The sequence below is a fragment of the Mirounga leonina genome, unplaced genomic scaffold, assembly GCF_011800145.1.
Source record: "Mirounga leonina isolate KUSES-001 unplaced genomic scaffold, KU_Mleo_1.0 Mir_93, whole genome shotgun sequence".
NCBI lineage: Eukaryota > Metazoa > Chordata > Mammalia > Carnivora > Phocidae > Mirounga > Mirounga leonina.
Window position 1 is genome coordinate 47,052,928 of NW_023270854.1, and position 14,487 is coordinate 47,067,414.

Here is a 14,487-nt window from a genome sequence, read left to right on the forward strand (position 1 = left end):
TTTTCAAAGTGCAGGGACAAAGGGCACTCCGGGCAGGCAGAGGAAGCAGCAGATGAAGGTAGTCGTCTGAAAGGGCTGGCGGGGTGTCCTGCAGGGCTGGTGGGGTGTCCTGCAGGGCTGGCGGGCTGGTTGCAGCAGAATAGCACCATAAAAGGTCCGGCTCCGGAGCTAGATCACCTGAGCCCAGACCCTGGGAGCCGGGGCAACTTAGCTAATTTCTCCGTGCCTTGGTTTCCACATCTGTAGCGTATAACCTGAGACTTAATTAACCCATAATGAAATAAGTCAATACATGTAGAGGGGTTAGAACAACACCGGCCCAGAGTGAGTGGTCCTCCGAGTAAGTTAGCTGACCCCCTGTAATGTTAACTATTTATTGTTATTTTTGGAGATACGACTTTTGAGAAGTTATCCTGACCCACTCAGAACACTGAGATATCACTAGGACTTATGCCTGGGTGACTTTCGGACTGAGGAGCCTCAAAAGGTGAACGTCTGACATTAACTCCTGAGTTGTTTTTAGAGCCCTGGGAAGCAGAGCTCACTAATGCATTTATTGCTTGTTCTAATCCCCATATCTCAGGTTCTGACTCCTCTAGCCAGAGGCATTTAAAATAAAAAGCAGCCTCTCCTCTGCGGAGTGGGCGAACTGTTTCGAGCACTGTGTGGATTTGCTGCCTTGTGACGGGAGCCCCCAGACAGTTGCTGGATGCACCTGTTACTACTCATGGAACAGCTGGGACATACTCTTTATCTCTGTCCTGTCTGTTCCTATTTTTCCGCCAAACTGTTGAGATGTTGATTACCCTGAGCCCAGAATCTTTCAGTGACACATTTTCCCATGATGGGGGCACTTCTCCAGGTGCCCTGAGCCAGGTCACCTTTTTGGGTCATCCTTTCTGTACTGAAGGGATGTGTCCCCACCAGGTGGCAGTGGAGTCAAGGTTGGTGTGGCCAGCTGAGGCAGGTTCCGCGGAGATGAGAGGAAAGGCTCTAGAAAACCACTACTTTGCCCGCAAACAGGATCTATTTATTAAAACAATGCAAACTGGATTATTTAGTAATGCATGAAAATTGAAGATAGCCTTCATAACAAACCATGTTACCTTGTCAGTCTTCACATTTTTAAAAAAATTGAGATATGATTGACATATAACATATTCATTTCAGGTGTCCAACATAATGGCTTGATATTTATATATCTTGCAAATGATCACCATAAGTCTAGCTAGCATCCATCACCATATGTAGTTATACAGATTTTTTTCTTGTGATGAGTACTTTCAAGATCTACTCTCTTAGCAACTTTTAAATCTACAGTATGGTATTAGTAACTCTAGTCACCATGCTATGCTGAACATGACATCCCCAAGACTTACTTTTATAACTGGAAGTTTGTACCTTTTGAGTGCTTCATTTTTAAACAATATATTCATACTTCACTTTCAAGAACTAGAGTCAAAAAGCTGTAGTTTGTCCCCAACTTTGAAATGTCCAGAATTAATCTGTTATTTCCTCTATCAAATATAGAAACTTCTGTGCTTCTTCCTGCTAGAACTTTATACCTGAGTGCAAAGGACTAACTCCCTTAAAATGACCAATAAAAACAGTGGGCCTCCTGGGTGGCTCAGTTGACTGAGCATCCAACTCTTGGTTTTGGCTCAGGTCATGATCTCAGAATTGTGAGGTGGAGTCCCCTCTGGGCTAGGCACAGAGTTGGCTTGAGATTCTCTCTCTCCCTCTCCCTCTGCCATCCCCCCCCCCCCGCAGCTCCTGCTCTCTCTAAATAAATAAATAAAATCTTTAAAATAAAAAAAAATGACTAATAAAAAAGGAGAGGATAAAGGTAGGACCTGCATTAGAATTTCTTCATTTCAGGGAGTTTAGATTTCAGCCAAGTTTAGATTTCCCCATTTTGCCCTTTCTCTCTCTCTCTAGGGGTGGAGTCAACTGTCCCTTCTCCTTTTTCCTGTTTCTTCATTTATACATCATCCCAGAGAACTTACAGCCCTGCTCAGAGTCAGAGCTGGATCAGTGAAAGGCAAACATAAGGAAGCAGACTGGAATAGAAGTTGAATGAGAGCTTGATTTCTCTTCTTCCACAGGTCTCATCAATTCTTCTCTCTCTCCCTTTCTTGGCGTGTAAGATATTTGAAGGCTTGGCCCTGGCATCATTTTGGGGTTTTGTGGGTAAACCAAGTTCCAGGGGTGAGGGTAGTAAAACTGCACACCCAGAGTGCTTTGCCCAAGTGACTCAGCTCTGGACCTCTGAGTCATCCTTCATGTGGTCCAAGCAGAAAAGGCCGCCAGAAGTACGGAGGTGCAGCCAGCTCTTAAGCCCCCAATAAGCTTATTCAACCTTTATTTGCCTCTTGATCTAAATATTTTCTTTTAAGGGGAAAAAAAGGACTTATAAAGACTAACCATAAGTCTTTTTTATTTTCATACAGAAAACTCCTCCTGCAAAGACCTGTAGGTAAGTTTAGGGGCGCCTGGGTGGCTCGGTCATTAAACGTCTGCCTTCGACTCAGGTCATGATCCCGGGGTCCTGGGATCGAGCCCCACATCGGGCTCCCTGCTCAGCGGGAAGCCTGCTTCTCCCTCTCCCACTCACCCTGCTTGTGTTCCCTCTCTTGTGTTCTGTCAAATAAATAAAATAAAATCTTAAAAAAAAAAGATCTGTAGGTAAGTTAAAAAAAAAAAAAAAAACCAGCAACCCACAGCCCTCTAAAATAGAAGATTTCACCTGATTTTAAATGATGATAAGCTGTTGGAGATTCCTATTTGAGAGTTGACAGAATTTTTTTTTTTTAAAGATTTATTTATTTATTTGAGAGAATGAGAATGAGAGAGAGAGAGTACATGAGAGGGGGGAGGGTTAGAGGGAGAAGCAGGCTCCTTGCCGAGCAGGGAGCCCGATGCGGGACTCGATCCCGGGACTCCAGGATCATGACCTGAGCCGAAGGCAGTCGCTTAACCGACTGAGCCACCCAGGCGCCCCGAGAGTTGACAGAATTTATTATAAACAGTTATATACCCCTATTTTGTGTCTTTTTCTAAATTTTACTCTTTCGCTCTTGTTTTTTTTTTTTCCCTGAAATATTCTGTTCCTAAGGGGAATATAACCCGTGCTAGATTTCAGTCACTGAAGCCCAAAACTTCACTAAGAGTTGTGCAATACTGATGGAAGAAAGAAAATGGAAAACACGGAAAAGGACTTAAAATGTTTAAAATCGTGTTTGCAGTTGATTGGGTTTTTTTTGATTCCCATGGTGGAATAAACACTGGCTGCAAGATGAGGGATCTGAGTCATGGTCTTGGGCCACAGCAAGGTGATGAAGGGCAGGCTTCCTAGCCCTTCCTGCCTCGTTCCCTCGGCTGAAACACGAGCCGGGCTGGACTCTTGGGCCGATCCCTGGGCCCCCCTGTGTGCTAACCTGTAACCCCATTCTCTGGCTGCTTCTGGCCTCCTCAGCCATAGCTCTGAAGCTCAGTCCTGATGATAGAAAACCAACAGAAATGCTTTGACACATGGATTTAGGACTTTTTGTTTCAAATATTTCTGGGCTTTCATCCAATCTCTTTTTTTGCCTTGATTACAGGCTGCTACTTGGAAAAAAAAACAAAACACAACACTGTTAGGACTCATCCTCTTGTTTAAAAGATTAGCAGGTATTAAAGAGAGGCATTAAAACTCACTAATACCTGATATGATCAGGTATTGCTCAAGGCCGAGTTTGGTGGGAAACCAAGTGCTGTCTCCCACCTGGCTGTCCCCCAACTCCTCTCAGCCCCGAGGGGCTCTCTGTTTGAGAGGACCAGTAACATTCATTGCCTGTGGATGGGGAAGTGTCCTATATCCTAGAAAGCCTTCTACTGTAGGTAGACCAAACCTATTAGGGTTCTCCTCTCCTCCCACCTAAAACCTGCCTGAGCCTGTGCAGTCCCAGAAACCCTTCCACCCGCCTACCTCCACTCACCCCACCCTTTGCCTCTGAGTCACTTGACAATCTGGTGCCTTGGAGTCTTCTTGAGGCCGTTTGTGTATGTGCCTTCAAAGTTTGGCGAGGCTGTAGAAGGAGGGCGGGCTGGAGCGGAGGACCTTCCTGTGCCCCAGGATGACCCGTGTCGTGCTGACCATCCCAGGGCTGTGGGGTCCCAGCTCTGAGGATTCCCCCATACTGGTTCCACTGGCCACGCTAGGTGGGTTATGCATATTTGGCAGGAATGCCACGTGAGTGATGTGCCCTTCTTAGTACATCATATCAGGAGGCATAGGACATACACCTGTCCCCTCATTGGAGATGTTAAGCTTGATCATTTGGTGAAGGTGAAGCGCAGAAGATTTTAACATGCTTTCCATGGCGTTTTCTTTTTCCTAAGTGGTAGAACTGCAGTCTGATTACCCAGTTTTCCACTAGTGTATTTTTGGGGATCTGCAGTTTAAAAAATTTCTTATAACCTGTTTCACGGGCATCCTGTTTTTCTCGAGTGAGCCAGCCATGGTTTTGCAAATGTCCTGCAAGTGCCCATATCTGGGAACAAGGCCAGCCGAGCCCCAGGGAGGGAACTGTCTGGTCCCTGGTGGAGCACCCAGTTGAAAACTGCATAGGTAGTGGGTTCTTGAGGAGGAACAGGGGCACAGGGCAGGGTCTTGCAGGGTCTTAGCCCCGTGCTCGCTCCACTTGATGTGTTTCAACCCCCACACTCTCCGGGCAACCCTTTGATGTTGAAAAGTGAAGCTGCCTGTTTTATCTCTTTGCACAGTACCCTCTTCCTCCTGGCTGCTGCAGGATGCCTTCCCTTCAACGACCCCCAGGTAAGTTCAAGGGCACTCATTTTGCCTTCCAAGTGTCTTTTACTCTCCGAAGCCTGCGTGTATGAGCAGAACTTCCTAGTCCTTCCTTCAGGAATCAGAAGAACCCCAGCCTGTGCAAAGGCATTTAAAAGCTTCCAGGCGGGGCGCCTGGGTGGCTCAGTTGTTAAGCGTCTGCCTTCAGTTCAGGTCATGATCCCAGGGTCCTGGGATTGAGCCCCACATCGGGCTCCCTGCTCAATGGGTAGTCTGCTTCTCCCTCACCCACTTCCCCTGCTTGTGTTCCCTCTCTCGCTGTGTCTCTCTCTGTCAAATAAATAAAATCTAAAAAAAAAAAAAGAAACTTCCAGGCTGGGTGCCTCGTGGCCGGGTCAGCACCTCTTCTGCAGGCTTCGCCTTCTCCCCAGGGCTGCAGCAGCCCGGGCGAGCTCTGGCCTCTGGGCACCGTGGTGGCTGCCGTTGGCCCTCTGTATGTGCTTGGAGGACTCACGAGCCCCAGCCCGAGTTGCTCTAGCCTCGTGCATTGAGGCGACGTAGATTTTCCCTCTCATCCCGAGGGCCTCATCTGCAGAGTGATTTTCATTTGGTTATCCTGAGTTTTTCCTTATTAGGCCCTGAGGACCCACCCCCTTACCCCCCCAGTAGCCGTCTCATTGTGGGTCTGTTTTCTCTCTCTTCTCCCCTAGCAGTTATTAAATCCCCATCAAGTGTCAGGCACCGAGCCAGGCTCTGGGGACACAAAGAAGAATTGTCCTCATCCAGGCAGAAGTCAGAGTCTAGGCAGAGCAAAGGAGAGGAGGACAGATGAGAAACAGATAATTATAACATGGGGAGGCTGGGGCTCTGTCGTGGGGAGATAGGGGACGCCATGTGGAACCTATGAAGATTCGGGGACCGGGGAAATAGGAAGAGCTAACAATTATAGGGAGCTAGCTATGTGCCAGGCTCTGGGCCAGTGCTTCATGTGCCTTATTTTATTTAAAATCTCACAGTTTCACAAGGAGAGGGACTCTTATTGTCTCCATTGCATAGCTAAAGAATAACGAGGCCCCAAAGGTCACCAGCTAATGAATAAGTGGGGGTTTCAGAATTTACACCAGATCTTTCTGATGCTAGAGCCAGACTCTGCTCTCTGGACCTAAATCTTGGAGGGAGAGGACCAGATGGCCAGGAGAAGAAAGCAGGTGTGGGCACAGTCGTGGAGGTGTCCTGCCTTTCTGGGATTCAGTTATAGTGAGCACTTACTTTTGCCCCTGTGCAAATTCCTGCCCTCTTGGAATTTACAGGCTAGTGAATGGTGGAGAAAGAGACAGGTGATACATGAAATAGAGTGTGGCAGATGAGATAAACTTTCACGGAGAAAAATAAGGAAGGGAAGAAGAGAGGGAGTGCCCCTCGGCCGAGTTGGTGGGGGGAAGCATCCAGGCTTGGGGAAGTGCAAGTTCTTTCTCTGGTGGGGGTGTTGTAGATGGGACTGATGGGCTTGACAGGGGCTTGTCCTAGAGATCGTTGGGTGCCATGAGTTTGGATTTTATCCTGAAAGTCACTGGGGGACTGTTGAATGATTTTAAGCAGTAGGTGACACCATCCAATTAGTCTTTTAGAGACACAGTGTAAGGGTAGTGTGGAGAACAGGAAAAGGGGTGCTGGAGGCAGAGAGCCCTATTAGGAAGATGTCATAGGCATCGGGGTGAGAAATGAGGATGGACTGGCCAAAGGTCCCAGAGTCCTGTTGTGGCACCCTTGGTTGGCACCGTGCATCGACATTTAGGGTTTCTGATTGCCACGCTGGATCCCATTTGTCTCTACTTATAGCCGTTTTATTATTATTTTTTTCAAATCCTGTGTTACAGTTTGATCCTGGTGGATATTTCTGGGCTGTAATTCACTTACTCTGCGTAGGTAAGTTTTAAAAAAATGCTTACTTAAATAATTGAAGCTTATTATTTAGACCTCATTATATATCCACTTTTCGGTGACCCTGAACAATAGGAAGATTACAGCCAAGGTGTCAAGGTTAAACTTAAATGGGCGTTTTCTGATCTGATTTTCCTGTTTTGGAGTTTTCCTCAAATGTTCCCATTTCTGATACAGTCTCCTCTTTTTCTTGACAAACATTAGTTAACTCACCACGGCTCTGGCCCTGCTTGCTTAAGTCTACTTGAGAAACGCTGGTGGATCTTCTCTAAAAATGGTGAGAAGAGATCCAGAAGTTTGTGTTTAACAAAACAGTCCTTCAGCAGCATACCCAAAGAAATGGACGCAGCGGAAATAAAAGGGCCATCTGACTTCATTTCCAATCATTCGTTCAGTGTTTTCCCGTCTGTAGTCTTAGGGGGAGAGCAGGGCCCTGACTTGGTTACGCACGGTTCAGAAATGCAGCGTGTTCCTTTGTCCCGCACGCTGCAAAGGAAGCCGAAAGCTTCCTGTGCGTTGTATCTTTCTGCTGATCACGAGCCCTCCTGGCCCAGCACTCTCTGTACTGACCGGTCATCGCAGGGGATTCCTGCCCTTGCATCCTGGACTCCCTCCAGAGTGTCGTTGTCGCCCCCTGTTGGCCGGGGGTGCCCCTCGTGGGAGGAGCGGCGCTTGCCTGTGCTGATTCACGTGGAACGTCCTGTGCCAGTAACACGCGCGGCTTCGTTTTCAGGGGCTTATAAGATATTACAGAAGGCCCGGAAACCCAACGTGCTAAGGTAAACTTTTCAAGTGGGGTGGGTCATTGTTTGGTTCAAGCCAAGGGGTGAGACCCACGGTGTCGTGCGCGCGCCTGGGGCCGCCAGAGCCGTCTCTCCTGCTGTTGGGCCCTTGCAGGCAGGATCCACCAGCACCCGATCCTACCCGCTGTCAGCAGTGGGCGAAGAGCCGGGGAGCCTCTGCCCTCTTCCTTCGGGGACAGCTTTTTAGAGAACATTTTTACAAAAATGTGACCCGAGGCTTTGGGGCCCCGGTGTATTTCTTGCAGCTCAGAGGCCAACTCTTTTTTCTTGTTTCCTCAGCTCCTTCCTAACTTGACTTTGTTTAGACCCAGAAGTTCCCAGTCACGAGCTCTGTGCTGGGGTAAAGTGAGGCCCCTGTTGTGCAGTCAAGGGACCAGCCTTAGCAAATGTCAGTGAAAGAGACAGGAGTCCCGGCATGGGTTGGCCTGCAGTTGGGGGGTCAGAGGCCCTGGACTGGTCCCCTGGCCTCTGGGTTTTGGGGGCCGCCAGAAGGACCCCTGGGAGAAGATTATACACTCGGAGACTGTGACTTTAGGTCCCTTAGAACACCTTTTGTTCTTTTAATGAAGTTTGTCCGCAGCTAGAAGCCAGTGGAGTTGCCGGATAAAATACAGGGTGCCCAGTTAAATTTGAATTTCAGGTAAGTAGTGAATCCTTTTTTTAGTGTAACTATGGCCCATGCAATATTTGGAGTATACTTGAACATGATTCTTTATCTGAGATTCAGATTTATTTGGGTGTCCTGTATTTTTATCTGTCAAATATGGTGGCCCTAGGATCCAGTCCAATGGCCTGAGAGAGTTGACTCTCCTTTCCTGGTGGCAAATGTACACGCAGAGATAATCCGTCACAGGTGAAAATGTGTGTGATACTATTAACTAGGAAGTGTTTTCTCAAAAATGAGCCAGGAACAAGTTTTGAATATAAAGTACCCTTCATACCATTTATTGACAATTTTTAAATGTAGAAACTTAACCATAGATACCATTTATTAGAATATAATGACTCTTTTGTTGATGTAAAACACTTCTAATTATTTCACTGTTTTATCTTTTTTTTTTTTTCTCATTCCTTAGCGACATTGACCAGCAGTACTTAAACTATATGTTCAGGTAAAATATAACTTATATTTTCAAAGAACAACTCATATATTTCTAGAGCTAATGCATTTTTATTTCCCAATAATATTTTGATTAGAGAGTTCTGAGCCGATGTGCCTACCAGAAAGGCAAGCTAAATAATTTGTGAGACTAGAAGTTGAGAAAACCAAATAGTGGTTCTGTCCGTAGACCAGGCAAAAGGGACCTCTTTCTGGCTCCACACTTCAGAAGGCCATGCCTCTCCCCATGGGTTGTGGAGTCTGTAAGGCTAAGGGGACATTTCTTCCCAGGGCCCACACCCTCCCTTCTAGCCTGGGACCTAGAATTCCCTGCTCAGGTGTTCCTGAGCTCGACTTCCCAACTCATTCCTAGACCCAAGGAGTGTCCAAAGACAGACTGGTAGTGGGGGAAGACTTGCAGGAGAGTGGACTTGCAGGCTGATGTGTCCACATACAAGTGTATGAGGCTTCAGTGTGCAGGATGGAGCCTGGGGTAGAGAGAGAAGGGGGCTCACTGGGAGCCAGGAACCAGAGGTTGGATCTGTCCATGCCGCCACATTCTGACATGAAGCTCCAGGGACTCCAAGAATTCTAAATTCTAATCTAGACTTCCAGGCTTTTTGAAGGTATATTTACTGAGGTAGGATGAAGTTTGAGGCTTGATTTGTAACATTTAAATATGGTATATGGACTGCCATTCATACCCTTGCCCCCAGCCAAGCAAAGAATAGGGCTCTGTCTGCTAAATAGAATAGCTGGGAGTGTTCTTGGAGTTCCGTGGTCTCTGATTGTACACCGCGGGACCTAGCTGAGAGGGAAGAAGGGTGAGATCTGCTGCTGGGAGCCCAAGTTTGCCCTAATGCAGCAACGCTTGCAAAGATGACTGAGACTGGGGATGTGCCACTCAGCACTTGGCCATGCTGATTTCTGCAGGAAGTTCATCTTAAAACATTCAACATGAGCTGTATTCTCCATCTGCAGATAAAGCTCATAAATATCTTAGTTTATTAAAATGCCTTTTCAAAAGGATCCACCACAGGTATGGCTGTAGGCCTCTTTTGTACTCCACTGAAAACAATCATTAGTTCCACCCTGCCTGGACAAACCAGCTGCCTTTTCAAGAGATGTTTCTGAAAATGCAGAAGGCTCTGGATGTTTAACATGTTCCTGTGACATCAGAACACTTGGGGCAGTTCTTTTTCTCCATAGAACTTAGAGTCCACTCGAGCAGCAAAGGAATAAGGGGATGGAAAAGTGAGCCTCTGTGACCCCCGACTCATCCTCCTGCCAGCCCGGCTCCCCCCGCCCCAGGCTGAGCCCGGTGCTCAAGTCTTCCTGGCTGGGCCTCTACAGACTGGCTAAAGCCATGATTCTGTTCCCGAGTCTTCTTTCAGTCCCCGTGATGAAGATGTGTGAGTCAGAGTGAGGGCTGCTGCTCGATTTCCCAAGGCCCGGGACACTGAGGGGTCCCTTGGATCAGTGCAGCAGCTGCCAGGGCCAAGAACTGGTTTGATCCCGCTTTATTTTGAGGGAAGCCGGTAGTTGAGCGGGTCTCTACTTTGGCACATACTCCTATTTTCTTGTATTTGCTCCCTGACCCTGACCTCTGGTGTTTCTCATATAAACAGAGGTCTAAGGCCCGACGCAGACCGGAAAGGATGAAGGAAGGAATAAAGGAGGGGGTTGGATCTGGAGCTGAAAATAAATGGAATGTCTAACAATGATATGGCCTTTACCAGCATTTTGAAAAATTTAGGTAATTTATAAGGAATGAATATTATGGGATACATGCCCAACACCATTTCTTTTTAACACAAGCAGACATTATTAAATATTAAATAGAAAATTATCATCTGTTCCCTGCCGCTACTCCACCCCCCATTTTGCAGGTGAAACAGTGTATGTGTGTGTCAAAGGGAAATAGACATGCGATCTGTCTGGGGTATGATTTTGTTGGACTTCAGCCTGTGGAGAACATATTTTTCTCCTATTTCCCCATTATATTTCCTATATAGGAAATAGAGGAAGGTTTTCTGTTTTGTTCATTGCCATATCCCCAAATTAGAACAGTATCCGGCACTGACCAGACATTCAATAAATAGCTGTTGAATGCATTTTATTTATTTATTTTTTTAAAGATTTTATTTATTTATTTGAGGGAGAGAATGAGAGAGAGCATGAGAGGGAAGAGGGTCAGAGGGAGAAGCAGACACCCCGCTGAGCAGGGAGCCCGATGTGGGACTCCATCCCGGGACTCCAGGATCATGACCTGAGCCGAAGGCAGTCGCTCAACCAACTGAGCCACCCAGGCGCCCTGTTGAATGCATTTTAAAAGTCTGCTGTCGATCTGTTATCATATGCCTTTTATAGGAGTATAAGTTCTTCTATAGAGTTTACATATCACATATAGTCTTAGAAATATAGGGGACTTCAAGGTATACTTCTCTTCTGCCCCGCACAAATAGGTATACTTCTCTATACTGCCCACCACAGATACTCCTAGAGGCGATTAATTACAATTTCAAACACACTCGGCGCCTGCTGTATGTCTGGCCCTGCTAGACACTTGGGATCCAGAGGAATAAAATATGGTTCTTGACCCGTAGGAGGTCACAGTGTAGGCATTAGGAGTGGTATGCCGCTGTATTTGCAAAACTCAAACAGGGATTAGAGGATCAACTCTTCCATTTAATTATTTCTTCTTATTTTTATCCCCTAATATTTTATTTCGGGGACACCCTTTGGGATGATGCCAATGATGGGATTTGGGGTACCATGGCAAGCTCTGGAAGATATTTTGGGATGGAAAGAGGCCTCTTCTATCCTGCCATAGGAGTTATAACCAAAAGGGGATCCAGTGAAATAATATAATGGAGTATTGTACGGTCTGTGTTTGCCAAAGAAAGAAGAGATGGCAAGCAAAGGACAGAATGTCTCCAGGTTTGTTTGTAGTGTGCATATTTTTTGTAGCTGCCTGTAAGGCCTGTCTTACAAACCTACGACTTCTGAATGACCCAACACGTGGCTCTTCTTCATTGCCTCTCTCCTGACCCTCCACACCTCCTGCCTCTTTGAATGACACCGCTCCTCTGAGCCATCGGAGAACCAGTACCCGAGGACTGCTCTGCTTTGCAGAGCAAAGGAAGAGATTGAGAAAAACAGAAGTGGTGCAAGGAGTTAACCCCAGAGCAGGGAGGGGTCGGGGCTGTCAAGCTAACAGTGGCTTCCCTGTTCAAACTGTCCCCCACACCGCCTATAATGTCACCGACTAGAGACTTTGGTGGTTCTCCATCCCGGTGCCCATTAGAGCACCTGGGGGCTGTAACAAAGGAAAACAACTGAAGCCTCGATCTTGCCCTTAGAGATTCTAGCCAGGGTGTTGGCCATTCTGGTGTCCAGCCAGCATTAAGAACCAGAGTAGGCTGTCTAGCATTAAAAATAAAAAAATCCCTTCCTATCCTTGGATAAAAAGTTGTATTCCTAACCTCTAACCAGATAGCTGCCTGCATGGTGTGGAGTCGTGATGGAAGAGGTGTAGAAGGTGGGCTAGGGCAGTGTGAAGGCGTGGTGGGCGGGTACTGGGAGATGGCAGAAGCTTCTGGAGAGCAAGATGGGAGAATACCAAGGACCAATATGGCCAGCATCAGAGGAGCACTCCTCCTCCTCTTCATCCTTTTCAGCTTCTACTGCAAATCAGTCCAGGTAGTTTCCAGGCACGTGGTGGATGGGATGGATCATTTTGTGGGCTGTCTTCTTGGAAATTTAGCTTACCTTCTACAGAGTTAATTTTATGGCAGACAGATTTAGCTCACACTCAACAGCTAGCTTTTCAGTTGCAGCTGATCTGTAATTCCGAGTTGGCTTTGTTTAGCTTACACATACTCTTGGCCGATTAGGTGTGGTGATAATGGCCACACAGCTGGCCTGGGAGTGGGGCGTGGGTCCTTGGCCCATCACGGGGTTCGGTCAACCCTCTTGCCAAAACCTGAGGCATCTCAGGAGATCTCACCCTCTCACTGATGAGTGAGACCACTTGGTGCAGCTAATCTGCTCTTAGGCAAATTTCACTGTTTCTGAGCAGAATGGACAGAAATGTATGTTGCTGTTTTCTCGGTGCTGGGAAGACTTCCTCACTGCTCTGCTGTTTCCTTTTCAGTGTGGTGCTCCTGGCACTTGCGTCTCATCCCACAGGTAAGTCATTTTGCTTTTTTTATGGTTCCCATTCAGCCCAGTGCTCTGACCCAGTTGCATCTCTGAGGGACCTTTTGTAGGAGAGTGTGATTTGCCTTCCAGGATGGAGGCGCCAGGGTTAGGCATTGCCCACGTACTTGAAACTGGTCTCAATGGCCCATTGTGGATTTATCGCCCATGAATGTATTCTTACCCCTTCTTACATTTTGTCGTCTGTGTTTTCATCTGGTGCAGCCTCAGCTGTCCAGACAGGCTTGTTATCTGCTGGATAAACTAGTGCTCGCCTTCTCCTCTTCTAAAGTTCCTTCTTCAAACATCCAGAATTGCTTCAATCCTAGTGTGAAAGGATGAGGTGAAAAAGTTCAGATTCACCCTACTGCTGACTGACATCCTTGCACACATTTTTATCATATGTGATCATGCAATATTCATAATTGCAGATTAAGGAGAGTTTTAAAGCTTACCTTTGCCCTGTTGCCTGCCTTGGTTACTCTAGAGTTGTTTTTCGGATTCGGGAATTGCCCACAATACTCTGTTCCATTGTGGTTTTTTGCTCTGAAAGGTTTTGAAGTTGATGCCAAATATAACAAAATAGTATCTGCATGCGGTATGGCTGGAAATACACATTTTATTGGTCAGGCTCCTTCAACTCATGTTTGTTGGCCATTTGCTGGGCATAAGGCATTTCCCAAGCCCTCGGAGTCTCAGTTAAAATGAGAAAGGTGAACTGAGTTATTTCTAAAGCCCTTTCTAGCTCTTGTTGTGCCCAAAACAATGACCGCTTTCTTGTGGTGCCTTTCGCTGCTTCGGATTATTTGAACTAGCCTCCTGAGGAAACTGTCGATAGTGACGGAGTGTTTCTGGATTGTGTATGACCCATCCGACCCCGTGTCTCATGAGGATAATTTGAATGACTTTTTTCTCAGAGCATTATTCTACACTTGCCCACACTGATGCACATCTGCTATTTTCTGCCCAGTCCCACAGCCCGGGGTTATCTTCCGACTGTAAGGTTTGCTGCTGAGTGCCCTCTGCACTCTCGTGTTGAAAACCTATCCTTTGTAAAATAAAAATCATATGAAGCCCATGGTGTGAACCCTACCTGTTTCTGCTCACCCATGCCGCTGCTTGTCTGCCTTTGAGTGTGCCTCTTGTCATTTTTTCATGCAGTCAGGTGGTTGCCACCTAAGAGATATTCACGAGCCCCCGAAGCACCCTCCCCCTTGCAACTGTGTTTTGTTCAAAGCCTTTGGAAAGGCTTTGATTTGCATGCTCCTTTGCTCCCTGACTGATCAGTGGTGGATTTGGGTGACTAATTCTCCCCTAAATAAACCACTCTGCCTTTCAACTAAGAGGTGATGCTTGTTTGTTTGTTACTCATGATTCTCAGAGCTGGAAGGAATCTTCGTGATTATCCAAGTTGCCACCACCTTTTACAAATGAGGAAATTGAAGCCCATAGCAGTTAAGGGATGTGGCCAAGATGGTGTAGGGGAGGTGCGTAGCAGAGACACCAGAGTTTAGGTCTTGACCCTTCTCCCAGGTTTTTCTTTTTAAATGCTTCTTTTTTAGGGATCCTAGAGTTTATTATAAAGTCAGAGTTTAGGTCCTGACCCTTCTCCCAGGTTTTTCTTTTTAAATGCTTCTTTTTTAGGGATCCTA

The 14,487-nt window shown here is 46.7% G+C and overlaps 1 protein-coding gene across 2 annotated transcripts in view; it reads left to right on the forward strand.

Annotated features, from left to right (window-relative positions):
• Positions 1-14,487, forward strand: part of TMEM241 (transmembrane protein 241) — a 113,587-nt gene that overhangs the window by 42,505 nt on the left and 56,595 nt on the right. For both annotated transcript variants that reach the window (XM_034996277.1, XM_034996276.1), the window contains exons 6-11: positions 2,451-2,476; positions 4,768-4,819; positions 6,670-6,718; positions 7,467-7,512; positions 8,613-8,648; positions 12,792-12,826. In XM_034996277.1, the coding sequence (XP_034852168.1) occupies positions 2,451-2,476; positions 4,768-4,819; positions 6,670-6,718; positions 7,467-7,512; positions 8,613-8,648; positions 12,792-12,826 (244 nt within the window). The remainder of the gene's footprint in view (positions 1-2,450; positions 2,477-4,767; positions 4,820-6,669; positions 6,719-7,466; positions 7,513-8,612; positions 8,649-12,791; positions 12,827-14,487) is intronic.